Genomic DNA, 23630 nt, shown 5'->3' on the forward strand with positions numbered 1-23630 from the left:
ATTCTCACTTCTCAGGAGGTGGGTGGGTGTGAATGGTTCTGAGTGGCCCTTGGGCAGAGCGAAAGGCAGCCAAAAATAAGCCCTGTGGGCTTGAGGCTTCCCTCGGGAGGAAAGTGATCTTACTTCCTGTGTTCAGATAGCTTCCCAGGGCTTCTCCCCTCAGTTCCCTCCCCGGACACCTCTGACTTCTCAGAAGTAGTCAAGAGACAGTGAAGGGATGTCGTTGACCAGGGAGAGAAAAGGTCACTTCATCCCTTCTCTGCAGCCTCTTGAATAAAAGGCTCGGCCAGTTCTGCTTTCAGAACCTCCACCCTTCACAGAACTACACGGTGTAGAGAATTATTGATCGATGGAGCAGCCCAGGGGCATCGACCCTATCATACAAAACTCGGAAAACCCAGGCTGTGGTTCTTGTCAAGTGTGTCATAAAAGGAGACACCTGCTAGGTGTTTGGCCAGAGCTTTCATCTTGACTAACAAATGATTCGGGGTTTTTCCCCCGTCTTTGTTCCTACAGATTACACCCCTTGAATGTTTATGTGGTGACATCTGTGTTTATGACAACATGCAAGTGCACTAATAAAATAAACTTGAAGTAAAATTGCTGGGTGGAAGGTGATGTATATTTTGGTATCTTGATTGATTTCCCCAAACTGTGCCTCCAAATGGATCCATTCCAAATCTCAGCCTCCAATTCTCTTTTCAGTTCTCTGAATAAGAATGAGACTGTGTTCCAATGCATTTGCATTGCTTTTTATAACCTGGCTGCCCATATTTTTTTTGTTTTTCTAAGGGATATTAACCACTTCTTCATGGCTTAATTTCTAAGTTATGTTCTGGTAAATCTTAAGGAAATCAGTCTTGGCTGATCGTGGCTCTATTTTTAGCTTCTGTTGGCAGAGGCAATCCTTGGCATTCCTTGACTTGTAGATGCATCTCTCCAATCTCTGCCTCGATGTCAGATGGCCATCTGCCTCTGTCTCAGTGTATCCTCTCCTTTTCCTACAAAGACACCAATCATTGGATTTAGGACCCACCCTAATGCATTATGACCTCATCTTGGCCTAATTACACCTGCAAAGACCACACTGCCCAAAGTATTCACACACCAAGGTTCTGGAAAGACACAAATTGGAAGAGGCAGACACTATTCAACACACTACAGCCATCAAAAACAGGTTGACTTTCCCTGGCCAGTGTTGCTCAGTGGTTAGAATGTTGACCCACACACCAAAGGTTCAATTCCTGGTCAAGGGCATGTACCTGGGTTGCAGGTTCCATCTGCCTGCAGTACATTTGGGAGGCAATAATGTGTCTCACATCAATGCTTCTCTCTCTCTCTCTCTCTCTCTCTCTCTCTCTCTCTCTCTCTCACACACACACTCACACTCTGCCTCTTTCCCTCCCTCTTTCCCTCCCTCCTTTCCACTCTATGAAAATTAATAGAAAAAATATCCTTGATCCCAGCCGGCGTGGCTCAGTGATTGAGCATCAACCTATGAACCAGGAGGTCAAAGTTCAATTCCCGGTCAGGGCATATGATTCCTAGTAGGGGGCGTGCAGGAGGCAGCCAATCAGTGTTTCTCTCTCATCATTGATGTTTCTATCTCTCTCTCCCTCTCCCTTCCTCTCTGAAATCAATTTAAAAAAAAAAATTAATATATCCTCGGGTGAGGATTAACAACAAAAACAGGTGGACTCACCCTGACCAGTTTGGCTCAGTGGATAGAGCGTCGGCCTGCGGACTGAAAGGTCCCAGGTTCGATTCCGGTCAAGGGCATGTACCTTGGTTGCAGGCACATCCCCAGTGGGCGATGTGCAGGAGGCAGCTGATCGATGTATCTCTCTCATCAATGTTTCTAACTCTCTATCCCTCTCCCTTCCTCTCTGTAAAAAATCAATAAAAAATATATTTCAAAAACAAACAAAAAAAAAACAGGTGGACTCCAAGGACCAAGGGGAAGAGAGAACTGAAGGGCAATGTGAGGTGTTTATAAGACAGGAAGGGACAATTCATCTCCTTCTACTCCAGTGGTTCTCAACCTGTGGGTCGCGACCCCTTCGGCAGTCGAACGACCCTTTCACAGAGGTCGCCTAAGACCATCCTGCATATCAGATATTTACATTACTATTCAAAACAGTAGCAACATGACAGTTATGAAGCAGCAACGAAAATAATTTTATGGTTGGGTCACAACATGAAGAACTGTATTTAAAGGGCCAGAAGGTTGAGAACCACTGTTCCTATTGGGCAGGTGAGCCATATGGTGTGGCCCCACTACTTGCCAGGGAGGCTGGGAAGATGGAGAGGAACACGTGGCTGTTTGGGGGATCCCCTCCTCTACTCCCACCATCTGGGTGCTTGCTGTGCCCCAGTGCCCAGCACTGAATCTGGTCTATAGTAGATACTCCAATGGAGGGTTGTTGAATGAGTGGAAGGTGAGCATGGAGAGTGAGCATGGGAAGATGGAAAACAGGCACCTCCCTGGTCCGAGGGGCCTTGAGAGGCCACGGGAAGTTCCCTGCACTTGGGAGAACACAAGTCCTGCCCCTTGGCTGGGGCTTCCCCACAGCGGGGCGTGGTGAGTCCTTGACAAATCATCATAGGCTCGGGCCACTGAGCTCCCAGCCTTCAAGTTCATTTCCACCCTGAGCCAGGCGCCTGCGCAGGCGGAAGGCACCATGGAGATGGCGGAGGAAGGCTGTGCCCGCCGGCTGCGCCACCTGCCCATGGCGCCTGTTCTGCGGGTGGTTTTACCGCTGTCTTTTCTCGGCCTGATCATCTTCTGCGTCCTATGCTGCCTGCTCCTGACACAGCAGCAGCTGCTCCAGCCACCTGAGGTAAATCGAGAATGAAGGAGATTCGCACCAGTCACCTTGGGGTCCTTCGGGTGGGGCTTGGCTTAGCGGGGTGTGGAGGGCAGATGGCTAACCAGGAAAAGAATCAGAGGCGGGGGGGGGGGGGGGGGGGGGGGACCAGCTGGAGAGCAGACTGACAGAAAGATTACCAACAACAACAAAAAGAAAGAGCCAGAATGATGGTTCAAATCAGCCAGGAAAAGAAATCTGGTTGGGAAGAGTCAGCAGGAGGTAGAGCCTGGAGCAGGGAGGTAAGGCTGACAGGGCCTGCAGGAGGTAAATCCCGTGTGGGGATCCCACGGTGGTTGGCTGCAGCTGGGAAAGGTACATGGGACCTGTCGCAGACAGTGAATGACTGGCTTCGGTGTTCCCCCAGCAGGCTGACTCAGAGGCTGCTGGGGGCTTCACAAAGCTGGAAGGGATGGTTGGGGTGGGGGACAGGCACGGACAGGAGGAACCCCACCTGTTCACCTAAGAGCCCAGGATACCCGCCACAGGGATGGCCTCGGGGGCTGGGCAGGGGGCTCTGCAATGGAGAGAGGTAGGTGTACATCCCACCCCACCTCAGCGTTACGTCCAGGAAAGTCAAGTTCTTAATGGCTTATTTCTTATGCTCCAGGTTAATTCTAACCTACTTCCTCTTCACGAGGTTGTGTATGTGTATGTGTTTTTATAAAATTCACAAGTCAGCCCCTTGAAATAAAGGGGGCAGAGCAGGGTGGGCAGTGCAAAGAGGGGCTCTGATTGCCCTGTTTTCTCTTTTCTTCCAGTGGGACATAGCTGAGCTCCAGCTGAACCACACAGGTGAAATGGGTAAACAGGGTAAAGTGTGAGTGTGTCTCTGTGTGAGTGCATGTGTGTGTGTGAGAGAGAGAGAGAGAAAGAGAAAAAGAGAAAAAGGGAGAGCGAGAAGAAGGAAGGAAGGAGGGAGAGAGAGAGAACAAAAGGAAGGAAAGGAAGGAAGGAAGGGAGGAAGGAAGGAAGGAAGGAAGGAAGGAAGGAAGGAAGGAAAGAAGGAAGGAAGGAAGGAAGAAAGAAAGAAAGAAAGATTCACACCAGGAGAAAGGGAAAGAAAGAAAATAGGGGAGAGAGAAATAATAAATAGAAAGGGAGAGGAAGAAAAAAACGAGAACGAGAATGAAAGAGAAAGAGAGAGAGACAGGGGAGTGTGATCCTGGGTGTGTGCTGCCTGACTCTTTCCCTCTGCCCTTCACATTTTATCTTCTGCCGTGAGAGAGCCCAAAACAACTAAAACCCACTAATAGCAATTGCTAGCATTCCTCCCTTCGTTCCACAAATAGCTGAGCACCTGCTGGGAGCCAGGCACTGTTCTGGGTGCCACCATCAGGAAGAGAACAGACAAAAAAAGCCCTGCCGTTTCTTCTACTCCGGAAAAGGATGTAACGTGCCAAGGAAAGCACATGTAGGATGTTTCAAAGGAAAATCAAGTGAGGGGATCCGGAGATGAGCGAGGGAGTTGCTAGGAGGTTTCCTCACACCCTCTCTGTAACCCTCCTCCTGCCAGCCCCGACATTTTGAGGGCTGTATTCATTTCATTTTGTGGTGTGGGAACCCCTGTTCCTTTTTGTTCAGGCCATTTGCTGTCCAGGCTATGATAAGAGCACACCACACACTTACGTATTATTAGCTGTGTCCTCCCTCACCTGGTGGACTCTGGGGTCTCTCTCTATCTAAATCGGATATCATTGACATGTAACGTATTAGTTCCGGGTGTACACCATAATGATGCGATTTTTGTGTATATTGTGATATGATCACCACAATAAGTCTAGTTAACATCCATCACCTCACGTAGTTACCAGCTGTTTTTCTTGTGATGAGAACTTTTAAGATCTACTCTCTTAGCAATTTTTAAATAGACAATACAGTATTATTATATTAAAAACTAGAGGCCTGGTGCACAAATTCATGCACCAGTGGGGTCCCTCAGCCTGGTCTGTGGGATCGGGCCGAAACTGGCTCTCTGGCATCACCTGAGGGGTCCTGGATTGCAAGAGGGTGCAGGCCAAGCTGAGGGACCCCACCGGTGCGTGATCAGGTCCAGGGAGGGACACGGGAAATTGACCAACAAGGGAGGGACCAGATGACTGGACACTTAGCATATTAGGCTTTTATTATATAGGATATCTACATAGTTGCCATGCTGTAATAAGATTCCCAGGACATTTTTTTAATATATATTTTATTGATTTTTTTTTTTTTTTTTTTTACAGAGAGGAAGGGAGAGGGATAGAGAGTTAGAAACATCAATGAGAGAGAAGCATTGATCAGCTGCCTCCTGCACACCCCCTATTGGGGATGTGCCCACAACCAAGGTACATGCCCTTGACCGGAATCGAACCTGGGCCCCTTCAGTCCCCAGGCCGATGCTCTATCTAGTGAGCCAAACCGGCTAGGGCCCCAGGACATTTTTGTAATTGTAAGTTTGTACCTTTTAACTACCTTCCCTCATTTTGTACCCCCACCTCTGGTAACCACCAATTTATGAGTTCATTGGGTTTTTGTTTTGTTTATTTTTAGAGTCCATGTATAAGTGAGGTCGTATGATACTTGTCTTTGTCTGGCTCATTTTCCTTAGCATAATGCCTTCAAGATCCATCCATGTTGTCTCAAATGACAGGATTTCCTTCTCTTTTGTGGCATAATAATATTCATGTGTGTGTGTGTGCGTGTGTGTGTGTGTGTGAATATGTGTAGATGATGTTTAATCTATTCGTCCATCAATAAGGGCCCATTCAGAAAGGCTGTACCCTCATGACCTAATCACTCCCAAAGGCCCCACCTCCTAAAATCATGACCTTGAGGATTAGGTTTCAACATAAAAATTTTGGACATTCAGTTGACAGCCCTCAGTTTCCCTAAACTGCCGTCCTTCCACCCCCAACCCTCTGCCTCCAGGACTGCGGCAGGACCCCAGGCTGCACTGGCAGGGGGGCCCAGAACTGGGCCGCTCCTTCCTGCATGGACCACAGCTGGACAATGGGCAGCTGCGTGTCCAGCGTGATGGCATCTATAGGCTGCACATCCAGGTGACACTAACCAACTGCTCCTCCTCGGTGAAGAACATTGTGTCCCGCAGGGCCATCCTGGCGGTGGGCATCTGCTCCCCAGTGGCGCGCAGCGTTAGCCTGCTTCGTCTCAACTTCCACCTCAGCTGCACTGTCTCCTCCCAGCGCTTGACATACCTGGCCCACGGGGACACCCTCTGCACCAACCTTACGCTGCCTCTGCTGCCCTCCCAAAATTCTGATGAGACTTTTTTTGGGGTTCAGTGGGTGCACCACTGAATGCTATACCTCCTCACTCAGATTTTTGGGAGAGATTGTTTTTTCCGTTGACTGTTTAACACACTATTAAATATGATTTATAATAAAATATATACTTCGTTGCATGGTCCTTTCTTTCCTTAGCATTAACTCTATACTGTAAGGCCTCTTCATTATACAAACAGGTGGTGCCCCATCCTTCTAGGGCAGTGGTTCTCAACCTTGGCTGCACATTAGAATCACCTGGGAATCTTTTTAAAATCCTGATTCTAATGTGCAGCCAAGGTTGAGAACCACTGTTCTAGGGGCAAGCCCAGACACGGTTCAGCTTTCTTTCTAAAGATGTCATCTGGGCTTTCAGGGTTAAATATAGGTGGAAGCTAACACAGGAAACATGCTGTCATATTTGGTTTCTTGCTCAATGTCAGTGTTTATTCTATTGATTTTTGGTCTAACGGGTTTTTTTAAAAAAAAAAAAAAAAAAAAAAGCACGTTGCAGGAGCACAAGAACAGCAGCTTTTCATTGACTGTAGGTGGCACTTGGGGTTTTTGTTTTGTTTTGTTTTGTTTTAAATAAACTATGAATGAATGTCTTTCTTCCTGCTCTGCAAATTGAGATAGATGGTATTTTCACATTTCCCCCTTCATATCAAGAGCTTTCTTTGAAAACATTCCTGATCAGTGTCTGGGTATTTATTTACTTTTTTTTTTTTTTTATCAACTGCTTTTTTTCCTTTCTGTGTCCCTCAGAGCCAGGAAGGACCTTTCCCAAGAATCATGCCCAGGGAGTGATTGGCAACCATAGAGGCCACATTTAAGCAACAAGGAAGGTAGAAGAAGGAGCTTTTGGGCATTTTCTAGTTTAAGTTTGTATTTTGTCTAAGTGTAAGCATTGAAAGTCATCTTGAAGCACTGGGCTATCATCACTCTATTTTTTAATTTTTATTTTTCAATCCTCACCCGAGGATACTTTTTCCATTTATTTATTTATTTATTTATTTATTTATTTATTTATTTATTTATTTTTAGAGAGAGAGTGGAAGAGAGAGGGAAACACAGAAACAGCGAAGCGAGAGAAACACATTGATTGGTTGCCTCCTGCACACGCTCCAACCAGGGCCTGGGCTGGGGAGGAACCTGCAACTGAGGTACGTACGTATGTGCCCGTGACGAAATCGAACCTGGGTCCCTTTGGTCCGCAGGCCAACACTCTATCTACTGAGCCAAACTGCCTAGGGCTACTCTATTTTTGTATCATGTTTGCAGAGACTCAAAGGTAATAAGTAAAATTTTTAAATGATTATGAAAAATAAAATTAAAAGCAATATGCCCATCTGGTGTGGCTCAGGAGGTCCTGGTTCAGTTCCATGTTGGGGCACATGCCCATGTTGCAGGCTCGATCCCCAGTGGAGGCCATGCAGGATGCAGCTAATCAATGATTCTCTCTCATTGATGTTCCTATCTCTTCCTCCCTCTCCTTTCCTCTCTGAAATAAATAAAAAAATTATATTTAAAAAAATTGAAAGCAATCTGACAAATCCAGTTTGTATGATGATTCATTCTAAACCAAGATCTAAAGATTGCCAACTCAGCAAATCAAAGGACTATGGAGAGTCAGGTGAAATTTGTTGTAACTGTCCACTGAAAAACAGAATCAACTAGGTATTCCGTCACCAAAAATGATTCACTGGGATGGAGGGATTGTAGTCTAGTGTGTGGGCAGACATGGTGAGCCGCCTGCACACACTGAGCTGGACAAAGATGGAGAAGTACTTAAAGAAGGAAGTTCAGGTTACAGCCAGAGTTTTGTTGTGAGCACAGAGTTCTTCCTGTACAGTTCTCCCGATAACACAGTGTGCGAACTCCTCCCCTAAGCCCTAGCCCCTCCCACAGACCCTCCTGACTTATGATGTCCAGCTTCAAGTCTCTGTCATAATTTTTATCATAACCAATGGGCTTGTTAATTTTATGTAGTTGAGTTTCTACTTCCCCAGAGGACTTTATCCAAATGCAACGAATAGCCCAGCCGTCATGGCTCAGTGGTTGAGCATTGAACTATGAACTAGGAGGTCAGGGTTCAATTCCAGGTCAGGGCACATGCCTGGGTTGTGGACTCAATCCCCAATGTGGAGCGTGCAGGAGGCAGCTGATCCATGATTCTCTCTCATCATTGATGTTTCTATCACTCTCTCCCTCTCCCTTCCTTTCTGAAATCAAAAAAATATACTTTTAAAAATGCAACAAGTAGTGTTTGCATACACCTCCTTGTTCAGCAAGCAAATAAGAGCTATTCTGCTGTCTAGACACATTTTAGCTAAGAAGTCAAGTGATCTTGATTGGGTAGCCATTGCATTGGCAGTGGAATCAGCAATGTCTCCCAATGTCAAAGAGAGGTTTCTGTGCATATGTTCTTTGCACAGGAGGGGAAAATGCCCTTTCAAGGAGATAGGAGATAGAATCATGTTTTTCCTGGAAGTTCTCTCTCTTTCATCAATGTTTCTAACCTCTCCCTTCCTTTCTCTCTAAAAACAACAAAAACGTATTAAAAATTTTTTATTGGTGAACATAGGGCTGCCTCATCTATTTATATAAAAACCCTGGGTGTAACATCACAACCGAGGCTCGACCAACTGGAAGGAAGTCAGTCCTGCAGAGGTCTTCTTGGAAATGGCTGCACGCTCCCCCGAGCTGTTTCCTGCAAGGGCAGCAAGGTTTGAGGCAGGAAACTGCCCTCGGAGCATGGCTGCACTGAGTCCTGGGTCCTTTTAGCTACAGCTGCGCACTCCCCGAGCTGTTTCCAGTAAGGGCGAGGTTTGAGGCAAGAACCAGCCCTCGGAGCGTGGCCACACTGAGTCCTGGGTCCTCTTAGCTACAGCTGCACACTTCCTGAGCTGTTTCCCAGGAAGGCGAGGTTTGAGGCAGGAACCGGCCCTCGGAGCAGGAAGGCATATCTTTATAAAGTTTTAATACATTATATTAGAGGTCATGGTACTACTGTTTTACCCACAACGTCTACAGGAATTGCTGCAAATTTACTTCTCGGTGGAAGCACCTTTCATTCCCAACATAAATTACCCATTCCACTAAATGAAACTTCAATTTCTAGACTCAATATAAGCAGTGAAGTTGCTAAAACTATTAAAAAGGCCCAACTTCTCATTATTGATGAATGCACCATGGCATCCAGTCATGCTATAAATGCCATAGACAGATTACTAAAAGAAATTTGAATGTTGTATTTGGTGAGAAAGTTCTCCTTCTTGGAGGGGATTTTTAACAATGTCTCAGTATTGTACCACATGCTATGGGATCAGCCATAGTACAAACGGGTTTAAAGTACTGCAATGTTTGGGGATGTTTCAGAAAGTTGTCTCTCACACAAATATGAGATCAGAGGATTCTGCTTATAGTGGATGGTTAATAAAACTTGGAGGATGGCAAACTTGATAGCAGTTTTCATTTACAAATGGATATTATTGAAATCCCTTGTGAAAAGATTTGTAATGGATCTATTATTGAAGCTACCTTTGGAAATACTATATCTATAGATAATATTAAAAATATATCTAAATGTGCAATTCTTTGTCCAAAAAATGAGCACATTCAAAAAGTAAATGAAGAAATTTTGGATATACTTGATGGAGATTTTCACACATATTTGAGTGATGATTCCATTGATTCCACAGATGATACTGAAAAGGGAAATTTTGCCATTGAATTTCTTAATAGTATTACTCCTTCAGGAATGCCATGTCATAAATTAAAATTGAAAGTGGGTGCAATCATCATGCTATCGAGAAATCTTAATACTAAATGGGGTCTTTGTAATGGTACCAGATTTATTATCAAAAGATTATGACCTAACATTATCGAAGCTGAAATATTAGCAGGATCTGCAGAGGGAGAGGTTGTTCTGATTCCAAGAATTGATTTGTCCCCATCTGACACTGGCCTCCCATTTAAATTGATTTGACGACAATTTTCTGTGATGCCAGCATTTGTGATGACTATTAATAAATCACAAGGACAAAGTCTAGACAGAGTAGGCATATTCCTACCTGAACCCGTTTTTGCACATGGTCAGTTATATGTTGCTTTCTCTCGAGTTCAAAGAGTGTGTGATGTTAAAGTTAAAGTTGTAAATATTTCATCACAAGGGAAATTAGTCAAGCACGCTGAAAGTGTTTCACGCTCTTAATGTGGTGTACTGGGAGATATTAGAATAAGTTGAATCACTTTATCAGTCATTGTTTGCATCACTGTTATTTTTATATCATGTTTTTGTTGTTTTTATGTCATGTTTTTGTTGTTTTCATATCATGCTTTTGTCATTTTTATAACATGCTTCTGTTGTTGTTATAACCTTTTGTTACTGTTTATTTACTAATAAATCTATATATTATTTTCATATACATTTTACTAATTTCCTTTCACCTCTCACACTTCTATTATATAGAAAGGGCAAATAGCAATATTAAAATATTTCCGCTACTTAATTCCCTTTTAATGTGCACAAATTTTGTGCACCGAGCTACTAGTAAGTATTAATATTCAGCCAAGGCTCAAACACTGTATTATTACATATCAAAAGACTACCCAGATATGTGGCTCTGACAGCAAACCTGCAAATAGTCTGATTTATGTTGGCTGCTCATCCAATATATATACTACAGGCCCGATGCATGAAGATTCATGCAAGAATGAGATTTCCTTCCTCTGGCTGCCAGCACCACCTTTGCTCCGGTTGGAGCCACCTTTCTGCTTTTGCTCCAGCCCGGAGTCGCCTTTCCGTCTTCCCACGCTACCCAGAGGCCCAGAGCAGCTGGGATGGTGTGGAACACCTGCGTCGTCACCATGGCGACAGTGCAAGCATCCTGCCTTGCCCCCAGCTGCTTGGCGCTTGTGTATGCAAATTAACCTGCCGTCTTTGTTGGGTTAATTTGCATACTCACTCCTGATTGACTGGTGGGCATCATGAAGGTATGGTCAATTTGCATCTTTCTCTTTTATTAGTGTAGATGAGATGGGTTTTGATTTCCCACTCCAATGTTGGGTTAAATTGAAGCAAGAGACAGGGTATGTGGATTATTTTTCTAAACTTATAAGAGGAACCTACAGAACAGTTTAAGCATGCAGTGGCATTTGGGATTCTGGAAAAATTACGTACAGGGCAAATTAAGGGGTCATTACTGTCATGGACTGAAGGAAGGTTTGGGTGGGCTCGATTTGCTCTGTAGGTATCAGCACCTGTTTGCTCAGCAGCCTCAGAGTGATTGGGGGGTTTCTTTGGATTCCCAGTTCTAGTAATCAAGTAATATTAACCTTAAACTGAGCAAAAAGCAATTGTATTTAAGAAAAGCAAAATATATTTATTCAGGAATGGCAGAGGAATTGCAATTCAGGATAAGCAGACTACGGTGGACTATAGGAAAGTCTAAAGAGACAAAGAGAAGGTCAGTTTTTTCGATTTGGGGAAGAAAATTGAGGAGGGTTGTTTAGAACAAAAAGTCATTGGAGGATGCCTGGCTGGCATGGCTCAGTGGTTGAGCGTTGACCTATGAACCAGGAGGTCAGGGTTTGATTCCCAGTCAGGGCACATGCCTGGGTTTTGGGCTTGATCCTCAGTGTGAAGCATGCAGGAGGCAGCCAATCAATGATTATCTCTCATCATTGATGTTTCTATCCTTCTCCCCATCTCCCTTCTTCTCTGAAATCAATAAAAATATATATTTTTTTAAGTCATTGGAGGAGAACAAGAGTAGAGGTGGCACCTTTTTGTTGGTTGCAAATGGTGGAAGGTCTATTGTACTGAGGTATGTAGGAATCTTCTTCCTTCCTGCTGACAATGCAAATTGAGGTGAGTGGTACAGGCATGGAAGCTCTCCCTCCATAGCTTCTCCGACTCCACTTTGGAATCAGGTTTCGTTATTCATTTTTCACATGAAACATTCACAAGTAGTCTAAACATGATTGTTAAGAACAAGTGAATTAAATAAGTAAAGTGAGATAAAGTTTATAAGTAACCTTTTCGACAACTATTATGTTTTTACTAGTGTTCTGGTGCACGGATTCATGTACATTGAAAGGAAATGAATTAGAAGAAATATTTTAATATCACTATTCGCCCTTTCTCCATAATAGATGTGTCAACCAAATTCACGATCAACAATGACAGATTGAAATACATGCGTGCAATTGGCGCCAGCAGGAATTTTATATGTATCGTGCACGCGCAAGTCAACTTAGCCTTTTATAGATATAGAATAAACTTGCTTAATTAGACCTGCTTTCTGATTTAGCTAAACTTTTTCCAGTCCAGGTAAGCTCCCCAACTTCTCTTTCAGGTAATTGTCAGCAACACAGCAGTAAATATCAACATGAAGCAGATTATTATTGTAGATCGTGCAGGGAGAACAAAGAGTGAAATATTTAACTGTAGCAGTGTTTGACTATATTTTGCACAGTGAGAAAACCTGAAGTCATTTTCAAGGTCCACCATTTCTTACTTCTTTTAAGTCGGGTCATGTTTCTAAACTTTCTAAATTTCCATTTTCCGGCTAATGAAAAGAAAATAGGCTTCTACTGAGTCTCCTATCTGCCTATGCCAGGACTTCTGTGAGGATCAAATGAGATGAGGCACGTGAAAACACTTAACAGACAATTGGTTAAAGTGTAAAATGTTTGCACCTGGCTATAAAGCAAGTCAGGTTCCTGGGCTGAAGAAACTCCAAGGAGGCTAGTCTCTAGGGCAGTGGTTCTCAACCTTGGCTGCACATTAAAATCACCTGGGAATCTTTTTAAAATCCTGATTTCTGGGCCTCATCCTCTGGAAATTCTGTTTCTTTGTTATGGGGTGGGGCCACAACATTAGTAACAAAGAAACAGAATTTCCGGAGGATGAGGCCCAGAAATCAGAATTTTAAAAAGATTCCCAGGTGATTCTAATGTGCAGCCAAGGTTGAGAACCACTGCTCTAAGGAGAGGAAGCCAGGCGTGGCTACGTGACATCATTACACGGCACCCACAGCAACTGTTTCCAGGCTGGGCTGGGCTGTGGGCCGCATCTTGCACCATGGGATCTTGGCAGCGTTGGCTGCAATTTGGTGGGATGTCGCTCCAGGGTGGTGGCAGGGGCTGTGTCCCACTTGGGGTAAGCTGAGTGTTGGTTTGTTAGTGTCAGGTCAGTGGTGCTGACCAGTGCACATCATGGCAGCTCCTACATTGAACATCTGCCCCCCTGGTGGTGAGTGTTTGTCATAGCTACTGGTCACATGGTCAAAGGGACACTTAGCCTTTTATATAGAGAGATTTTTTAAATAGTTTCACATTAAAAATAGAGCTGCCATATGACCCAGCAAATCTGGGTATTTATCAGAAGAAAATAAAAATACTAATTAAAAAAAAATCTATACACCACTATGTTCATTAAAGCATTACTTATAGTAGCCATGATATGGAAGCAATGTAGATTACTCATCCATAAACAATTGGATATAAAGATGTGATACACACACACACACACACACACACACACAATGGAATATTACTTAGCCAAGAAAAAGAATGAAATCTTGCCATTTGCAACAACATGGATGGACTTAGAGGGTATTTTGCTAAGTGAAATAAGTCAGACAAAAGCAAAACCATATCCTTTCACTTATATGTGGAATCTGAAAAAAACACCATAACAAATGATCAAACAAAACTATTCCCTACAGTGTCAGTCAGATTCAGACAGGAAGCAAATTGCACCTCCACCATGTGTAGACAAAGTACAATGTTCAACAGTTTGGGCAGGTTATGGGAACCTGCCAGGAATGGTGTGGGCCCCTAGGACTAGCCACAGCCTGCATGGGCTAGGGAAGGAAGCAATTACCAGGCCCCAGTTTTTGTTCTCATTGTAGCAAAGGGCTACAGGAGAGGACCTGTGGCATTCAGTGAAGTGTTCAGGTACAATTTTCAAAAAGTGAAAACCATGATAGTCATACAATTATGAAATGAACACGTGTCAAAGATTTTATTCTGTTCATTCATTAATGAAGGAACTGGTAAGGCAGATTCAAATTCAAGGGACACAATTTATACAGTAGATCAAAGAAACCCTAAAATAAATTTGCTAATAGATACAAAACTGATTAATGCTTGTACATGAATATATGTAGCTGTACTCTTCATAATAGCCCAAAGGAGGAAACAATCCAAATCTCCATTAACTGATGAACTCAGAAAGAAATTGTGCTACATTCATAAAGGGTGTCCCAAAATTCACGCAAGAAGTAATTTTGAAAGAAAACACAGGTTTATAAATTTTTTTTGACTCATAAAGTATACAATATAGGGTTATGTACGGAATAGCATATCAGGTAAATGGCCTCCACAGCTTTGCTGCACATACGCACTCTTTTGTTGAAATTTTCCATGACAGTTTTGCATAAATGTGGCTGCATTTCGTTGATACAGCGCTCAATTTCCTCCTTCAAGGCATGGGTGGTCGTGGGCTTGTTAGTATAAATCTTAGACTTCAAAAAACCCCAAAGAAAAAAGTCCAACGGTGTTAAATCACATGATCTGGGTGACCAATTCTGATCACAAAAACAGGAAATTACACGACCAGGAAATGACTCATGCAATAATTAAATTGTTTCTAGAGCTGTATGGCATGTGGCACCGTCTTGTTGAAAATACATGTCGTTCACATCCATATCTTGCAATTTAGGCACAAAAAACTGGATTATCATGTCGCGATAGCGAGCATCATTAACTGTTATTGCCTGAGCAGCCGCATTTTCGAAGAAGAATGGTCCGATGATGCCTCCAGTCCAAAATCCGCACCAAACAGTGACATGTTGTGGATGATTTGTTTCTCAACAATCACTCGTGGATTTTCTGAACCCCAAATGCGACAATTTTGTCGATTAACCAAGCCATCAAGATGAAAATGAGCCTCATCGAAATTCAGCCACATTTATGCAAAACTGTCATGGAAAATTTCAACAAAAGAGTCTGTATGTGGCAGCAAAGCCGTGGAGGCCATTTACCCAATATGCTATTCCATACATAACCCTATACTGTATACTTTATGAGTGAATAAAAAAATTACAATTATTAATTATAAACCTGTGTTTTCTATCAAAATTACTTCTTGTGTGAATTTTGGGACACCCTTTACAATAGAATATTATTCAGGCGTAAGAAGGAAAGAAGCACCAACATAGGCTCCGGCATGAATGGACCTTTTGTTTTTTAAATTTGTTTTATTGCTTAAACTATTACAAAGAGTATTACATATGTCTCCTTTCCCCGCCCCCTCCCCCCCCCCCCGCCCCTTGACATTCTCCCGGCTTCCCCTAGCCCTCAGTGTCTTGTGTCCATTGGTTATGCTTATATGCATGCATACAAGTCCTTCGGTTGATCTCTTACCCCCACCCCCAACCCACCCCAGGCTTCCCTCTATAGTTTGACAGTCTGTTCAATGCTGCTCTGCCTCTGTATCTATTTTTGTTCATCAGTTTATAATGGTCTTTATTAGCCATAACTGAGTGAGATCATGTGGTATTTTTCTTTCATTGACTGGCTTATTTCACTTAGCATAATGCTCTCCAGTTCCATCCATGCTGTTGCAAATGGTAAGAATTCCTTCTTTTTGCCGAAACCGGTTTGGCTCAGTGGATAGAGCGTCGGCTTGCGGACTGAAAGGTCCCGGGTTCGATTCCGGTCAAGGGCATGTACCTGGGTTGCGGGCACATCCCCAGTGGGAGATGTGCAGGAGGCAGCTGATCGATGTTTCTCTCTCATCGATGTTTCTAACTCTCTATCTCTCTCCCTTCCTCTCTGTAAAAAATCAATAAAATATATTTTTTTAAAAAAAAGAATTCCTTCTTTTTTATAGCAGCATAGTATTCCATTGTGTAGATATACCACAGTTTTCTAATCCATTCATCTGCTGATGGGCACTTAGGCGGTTTCCAAATCTTAGCTATGGTAAATTGTGTTGCTATGAACATAGGGGTGCATATATCCTTTCTGATTGGTGTTTCTGGCTTCTTGGGATATATTCCTAGAAGTGGGATCATGGGGTCAAATGGGAGTTCCACTTTTAACTTTTTGAGGAAACTCCATACTGTCTTCCATAGTGGCTGCACCAGTCTGCATTCCCACCAGGAGTGCACGAGTGTTTCCTTTTCTCCGCATCCTCTTCAGCACTTGTCGTTTGTTGATTTGTTGATGATAGCCATTCTAACAGGTGTGAGATTATACCTCATTGTTGTTTTGATTTGCATCTCTCGGATGATTAGTGATTTTGAGCATGTTTTCATGTCTCTTGGCTTTCTGAATGTCCTCTTTTGAAAAGTGTCTATTTAGGTCCTTTGCCCATTTTTTGATTGGATTGTTTATCTTCCTTTTGTTAAGTTGTATGAGTTCCCTATAAATGTTGGAGATTAAACCCTTATAGGTGATAACATTGGCAAATATGTTCTCCCATGTAATGGGCTTTCTTGTTGTTTTGTTGATGGTTTCTTTTGCTGTGCAGAAGCTTTTTATTTTGATGTAGTCCCATTTGTTTATTTTCTCTTTAGTTTCCATTGCCCTAGGAGATGTATCGGTGAAGAAATTGCTTCAGCATATGTCTGAGACTTTGTTGCCTTTGGATTCCTCTAGTATTTTTATGGTTTCCCATCTTACATTTAAGTCTTTTATCCATTTTGAGTTTATTTTTGTGTATGGTGTAAGTTGGTGGTCTAGTTTCATCTTTTTGCATGTATCTGTCCAATTTTCCCAACACCATTTATTGAAGAGACTGTCTTGACTCCATTGTATGTTCTTGCCTCCTTGGTCAAATATTAATTGAGCATATTGGTTGGAGTTGATTTCTGGGCTCTCTATTCTATTCCATTGATCTATTCTTGTGCCAGTACCAGGCAGTTTTGAGAACAGTGGCTTTGTAATACAGCTTGATATCTGGTATTGAGATCCCACCTACTTTGTTCTTCTTTCTCAGGATTGCTGCAGCTATTCAGGGTCTTTTTTTATTCCAGATGAATTTTTGGAACGTTCGTTCTAGGTCTGTGAAATATGCCATTGGTATTTTGTGAATGGACCTTGAAAACATGATGCTCAGTGACAGAAGCCATACACACAAATGAGATAGCCAAAACAGACAAATCCATGGGGACAAAAAATAGATTAGGAATTACCAGGGCCAGGGAGGAAGAGAGAATGAGGAGGTGATAGCTAAAGAGCTCAGGATATTGTTGGAGAGGCAATGAAATGCTCTAGAATCTATTGTGTTTGTATGACTGTGAAAACAGTAAAAGCCACTGAGTTGTACATATTAAGTGGTTTGTAAATATATATTATATCTCAGCCAAACTGTTACTCTCCCCCCACCCCCAGAAAAAGTAGTTTAAAAAAGACCATCCCATAATCTTTTTCTTTTCTCCTGGAAAGAATCTACATGTTCACATGTAATTTTACAATGTCTGGACTCTAATAAAATTGAAAATAGCTAATTCAAACACAGGTGCATTTTCTACTTAGATTATGTTATATGTATGGTGCTGAAACCAAAATGTATTGGTCAGGTCTGAGTTCATTATCTCACAAAATCGACGAATGGATTCATGGACAAAAGTGGTTAACTGAAGCAAAGTTTATTGAGAGAAGCCAGTCCTGGAAAAGGTGCAGTTGGGATTCCAAAAACAGGCCAATGTCCAGAGCTTCCGTTCCATGTTGCAGCCAGGTGTAGTTCAGCATCCAAGCTAATTAAAACCCATTAGTCCATGTGTGAAGGGCCACGGGGCTGTAAGCCATGTGAGCGCAGGGGAGAATATCCCCTGCAATAGGAGCCAGAAACCCGCACACCAGCGAGAGAAGAGGAAAGAGAGTTTCTCTTTGTCTAGAGGTAGATATATGCTTGCTAGCTTCTGATTGGTTCTTTCAAATAATTCTGCCTTAGTAACATCCTTGGCATTGGCTACATGCCCACTGACTTGTGATTGATTATATGCAAGCTGCCTGTCTTAGCAATACCCATACATTTTTAAAACTCAGGTCTCCCAAGGGCTCTTCTTTCCCTGCCCAGCTGTGCTACCTTAGTAACTCCTACCAGCTGGGTTTCCTGGTTCTACTTCCTCCCCCCATGGTTCCGTCCCTGACTACCTAGCTCTTCTATCTCCTCATTCTCCACTCTGATTTGGAGACCCCCAACTGCTGTTAGGAATGGGGGCGACAACTGCTCTGGCTTCTTCCAGCTGAAGAGGGACAATGCAAGAGTTTTGGGGGCTCCATCAGAGGCAGATGATCTAAGGGACCATGGAAGATGGGAGCTGTCATTTGGGGTTCCATTTCCATGACTATTGGTACTTTGATGGATTCTAGATGAGAGATTATAAATTGAATTAGACAATTGAGTATACAAGGGCCAAACAATAATTCTAGGAACATGCAGGCCAGAGTTCCTAAAAGGAGGAAAAGTCATGAGGTTAATGAGGGAAATATACTACGGATTTGGGCCTAAATTTTAGGAGATAGAGAACATGATACTTGTTTCCTTAATTTCACAGCCTGTTTAAGAATAGAATATCCTGTGTTCTAGTATCTATTTCAAAAGTTATTGATATATATACAGTAGGAAGCATTGGCAATAGTACATATGTCACCCTGCCTGGCAAGAATGTAGTCTAGGGCTATTCCATGTGAGCCCATGAATCTAGTGACCTCTGTATACTTTGGTCTGTAGGTGGTCATACTGGTATAAATCCTGAGGTAAGGCTTGACCAAAGAAGTGGGGACTGTCTCTAAAGCCCTGGGGTAAAACAGTCCAGGTCAGTTGGGTGGACTGATTTGAGGGATCTCCAAATACAAAAAGAAGGCAACCTTGAAATCTAATACAGTAAACCATTTAGTATCTCCTAGAATTTGGGACAATAAACTATAAGGATTAGGAACCACAGGATGTATAGGGATAACTTCCTTATTAATTAATCAGTGGTCTTGGACAAGACCACTGTTCCCCATTGGGCTTCTGAACACCAGAATAGGAGTGTTACATGGGCTGTTACAAGGTTTTACCAGGCCTTAGGCCTTCAAATTGTCTATTATAGTAATCCCGTCCTTGCCTCTGGTTTGAGGGATACTGTTTCTGATGTGGGAAGGAAGCTGAATCCCTGAGATGTATCTGAGTGGAGGTGGCCCTAACCACTCTACTAACTTTACCTTGGGTAGCCTACGCTTTGGGATCCATTTTAGTTTCTACTAATGGTAGGTAGAGTACTTGTTCTTGTGCCATGTATATGGTGGTACCAAAATGAGCCGAGATGTCTCGCCCCAATAGGGGAGTTGGACTTTCTGATATAATCAGGAAGGCATGTGAGAAGGTGGCTCTAATGTCAAGGAGGAAATTAATTTTCTTGCCCTCAACAGTCAGGCTTACCCGGGGCTCCTGGTGGAGACGACAGTCCATGTTGGAGCCAGTTAGGAAGGCCCCAGGACCCGTCAGTCCTGCTACTGGATCATCTAAATTGCAGGATCGGCCCGTGGAGGCCTGCGCCCCTTTGGACAGTCTGACTTCCAGTGGTTCCCCTTGCAGATAGGGGCTTATAGGGGGTGCTTCCTGTTTCCCCATGAGCAGTCCCTCTGGACATGCCCCTGCTGGCCACAGTTTTAGCAAGTAACTTTGGGAGACCCATATCCCCTGAGACTCTGACTGATGACGTTAGCATCTTGGAGCGCCACAACCAAGGCTGTGGCTTTCTCCCTTCCCTTGGCCTTCCTCTCCTCAGCCTCCTCTTGGTCCAGAAGCAGCTCTGAAGATTATAAATTGTGCACTGAGAACGCCACAGGCTGTGGAGGGCTGCTCAACCTATGGCTCTGGGCTCACGCGTAGCAGCCTCCTGCGCCACCTGGTCCCTCCTGGCTCCCGCCCCCGCCCTCCTCAGTCAAAGACTGAAATGGCTACTGTCAGGAAGTTGCCTAAGATACTCTCAGGGCCAATTACCAATTTTTGTAATTTCCTCCTAATGTGTGGTGCCGCCTGAGTAAAAAATTTGTCTTTTAATAAGTTGTCTTTCCATTATGCTAAGTGAAATGAGCCAGTTGAGAAAGACAAATACCATATGATTCTTACTCATATGTGGACTCTAATGAACAAACTGAACTAACAAGCAAAATAGAGATAGACTCACAGAGAGCAGGCTGACAGCATTTAAGAGAGTCGGGTGGCTGGGTGGTAAAGTGGAAAGACTGAGAAAAAAAAAGAGAGAAAACTCATGGATGCAGACAACAGTGGGGTGATTGCCAAGGGGAGGCTGTGGGGTAGGTGGAGGAGGGCATATGGGGGATAAATGGTGATGGACAGAAACTTGACTTGGGGTGGTGAACAAACAATACAGTATACAGATGATGTATTGTGGAATTGTGCACTTGAAACCTGTGTAATTTTGTTAACCAGTGTCACACCAATAAATTCAATAAAAAGGAAATAATAAGTTGGCTCTTAACAGAGTCTGGGTACATAGAAGTGTATTTTGTCAGAGCCTCCTTGAGTCTGTCCATGAAGACCAAGGGATTATCATCCTTCCCTTGGTCTATAGTTGACAATTTAGAGTCGTTCAAGGGCTTGGAGTGGCACCTCATTAAGTCTTGAATCTCACAAACCTGTAAATGTTTTCTATTCTAATCTGCTAGCTCATCATCAAGCCATTTAAGGTCTTTCCGGGGCACAGCTTTCTGTTGGACAGTAGGGTAGTGATCAATCTGATCATGGGGGACCCCACTGGCATTTGTTAAGATGTATTCATCCCCAGACTGCTGAGGTGTATCTACCAGGACTGACCACTTCTCTGATCTCAAGAGTGTCTGACTCAAAAGAAGCATTACAACATTCATTGATAAATCAAAGGTTTGTGTCAGTCCCTGAAAAACAGCTATGCACTTGTCAGGGTCATCTGAAAAACTTTCCTAAATCTATATTAGTTTTTCTTAGGTCCTGTAAGGAAAACAATACCTGGACCCAGGTGGATCTGAACTCTCCCCCTGACACTGCCTGGAGAGGGCAAAGGATAGCCGGGGACCTGGGTGGCCAATTCCCCTTGGATCTAGGTGGGACTGGTCCTTCTGGGGATCCTGGATAAGGAAGACACAATAGCTCAGGTGCATCTGGTGGGCCACTAAGCCCTGTCAACTCGTTAGGGATTTCTGACTCTCTGGTACCCCTTTAGGTCTATGCTTCCTGGAACCAGAGATTGATTTTGTACTGCTGACACAATTTCTGATTGTCTCTTAAGGCAAAGAAAGCCGGAACATATGGGACCTCAGATCACTTCCCTTCCCTCATACAGAAAAGATCTAATGGCAAGATTGTATTATAGTGCATACATCCCTCTGGGGGCCATGTCTCTGCATCTGCAAGCTTATATTGAGGCAAAGCTTGAGTACAAAAGATCATGCGCTTTCTCTTCAGGGTTTGTGGATCAAATGAATCCCAGCTCCTCAGTATACAATCCAGAGGGGTGCTGATCTTGGTGGTAGATAAGGAGTGCCCCATCTGAAAAGGCAAAAAGAATAAAGAAGCAACCGGTGCCCTCTTGTTTGGGCCCTCATAAGATGTCTCCTGTGTAGGGCAAGGTGGAGATTGCCTGCTACATGTGCTTCCCAGGGTGATCCTATCGGATTTAACTTCCTACTGCTTGTGCGCACATATGCGTGACCACATGTGTCTGTCGGATTATCACACTTACTGAGGAGATCTTCTGCACTGCCTGTGTAAACTTCCCTCAGTGCGAGAGGAACAAACACTGGTCTGATGCAGAGAGTGACCCCAGTGGTTGTAATGTTTCTGTAGGGCAAACTGGGCCTATTAGAATGACTGAAAGCCAATTCTATGTCAGGAAAAGTTTCTTAAAATTCAAAACCTGGGAAGGTTGTCAAGCTTATTTGACTAAGAGAGCATATATAAAAGACTTTTTCCTTTTTTTTTTTCTGGAGGTGCAGATAGCACTGAGCTTTATTTCCAAACACACCAGACAGAGTGCCCTTACCTCCCACCCGTCAGCCCTTCTGAGCCCAGGAAGGAGACAGGCCTGGGCCTACTCACCAGCCCCACCTAGGAGGGTGGGGCCTGAGTCCACCTCTAGCTGAGGCCGGGCAAGGCTCCCCTCTCATGGGCACCCCTGCCAGAGGGAAGAGGCTAGAGGTGATGGCAGGAGCATTGTCCTCCAACTGGCCAGTCCTCAGGTCTTCAACCAGGGTGCACGGGCAGGGTTGGCTCGCCTGGGGTTCTGGCCAGATAGGGGTGGGGGTTGGGACCTCACTGGCTAGGCCAGGTGGGAAGAGCTGGCCAACAGCTTCTGGTGCTGGGCCTCGGAGGTGACACAGGACCAGAGGTCCAGGCTCTGGCGACCAGAGCTTTTCTTGGATTTTGGAGGGAGAATGTCCCAGCCCAGCAGACAGTGCCGGGGCAGCCATTGTGTTGGAGGCCTCGAAGCTCTTCTGCCTGTGGATGCGGTAGCGGTGGGGTGGGTCCAGGATGGACTGTGGGATGCTCACCCAGACTTGCACTGGTTCTGCCAGTGTCTTGGGGCCCCACTGGTCCCAGGATGTCCTGCACAGGCGGCAGGGGGTACCAGGGTCCGAAGGCACCCGGAACAGATGCTGGTTGACACGGTAACAGTACACACATTCGTGGTCTTCCCGGGCACTGTCATTCTCCTGCTGGCCTGGGAACTGGGGTTCGGGCTCACTGTGAATACACTCCTTGTTGGTGTCCCGGAATTCCTGCAGCTTCCAGAAGAAGGCCTCGGGCTTGCTGCTGATGGGCGAGCTGTTGTCCAGAAACCCTGCAATCCAGTCATAGTCCAGGTAGGGTCTGAGGCGCCAGCTCCTCTCAGGCACTGGAGACTCCTTGTTGAAGGTCACTCTTTGCTTGGGCAGCTTTGTTGAGCCTGGATGGACCTTGGGGCCTGTGCGTCCAGCTCTGCTGATCGCTCTGAGTCATTCGAGTCTGAGGTGGCCAGCAACGGTGCCATGCAGGGCTTCAGTGGGCTCAGGGGCTCCCTGACAGGTGGGAGAGAGATCAGCCCTCGCTGGCCCCGCCAGGAGAGGACATGTCGCAGGAGTCACCTTGGTTGGCATCCCGTGGCGAGGAGGTTCTCCGGGCCACTTAAGGCGTCTCTGAGGCTGCCTTGGCCACCGACCGCTGCACGGCATCCTACCCAACCCACAGCTGCCTCAGAAGCTCCAGGTTGAGCTGCCGCAGCTGCACCAGGTCCTTGGTCTCCACCATCATCTGGCTTCCTACAGCCTGTGTCGGATGTCGCTGACTCCCGGCTGGCTGTAGGCTGAGTTCCAGACCCAGCTCTGATACCAGGCTCCTGAAGGAATTCTTTCCTCTCTCCTGCCCATTCTTCCTTTTTCCTCCCTTTCCCATCGCAGGCCCGAACCCCGCATGGGCACACGCCAGGGCCTCCAACCGAGCCTTTCCCCCCGA

At 44.6% G+C, this 23630-nt stretch overlaps 1 protein-coding gene and 1 pseudogene across 2 annotated transcripts; one reads left to right on the forward strand and one right to left on the reverse strand.

Moving 5' to 3' along the window:
- Positions 1–2673: 2673 nt before the first annotated feature.
- On the forward strand, positions 2674–6275 carry CD70 (CD70 molecule). The gene is made up of 3 exons (XM_081093077.1): positions 2674–2840; positions 3629–3662; positions 5778–6275. The coding sequence occupies exons 1-3, from the start codon at positions 2682–2684 to the stop codon at positions 6164–6166; spliced, it is 582 nt and encodes a 193-aa protein (XP_080949203.1). The 5' UTR covers positions 2674–2681; the 3' UTR covers positions 6167–6275.
- A 16183-nt stretch (positions 6276–22458) lies between these two features.
- LOC308520182 (migration and invasion-inhibitory protein-like) lies at positions 22459–23426 on the reverse strand (annotated as a pseudogene). Its single transcript has one exon. The product of its transcript is annotated as a migration and invasion-inhibitory protein-like (transcript).
- Between the last annotated feature and the right edge of the window lie 204 nt (positions 23427–23630).

This window comes from Myotis nattereri, assembly GCF_964212035.1.
Source record: "Myotis nattereri genome assembly, chromosome: 5".
NCBI classification, from domain to species: domain Eukaryota; kingdom Metazoa; phylum Chordata; class Mammalia; order Chiroptera; family Vespertilionidae; genus Myotis; species Myotis nattereri.

Bases quoted from the DNA above. Each gene is read 5' to 3' on its own strand.
- CD70 (XM_081093077.1), top strand. From the start codon at position 2,682: ATGGAGATGGCGGAGGAAGGCTGTGCCCGCCGGCTGCGCCACCTGCCC. The intron at 2,841-3,628 runs GTAAATCGAGAA...CTTTTCTTCCAG, and splicing joins AGCTGCTCCAGCCACCTGAG to TGGGACATAGCTGAGCTCCA. The intron at 3,663-5,777 runs GTGAAATGGGTA...CTCTGCCTCCAG, and splicing joins GCTCCAGCTGAACCACACAG to GACTGCGGCAGGACCCCAGG.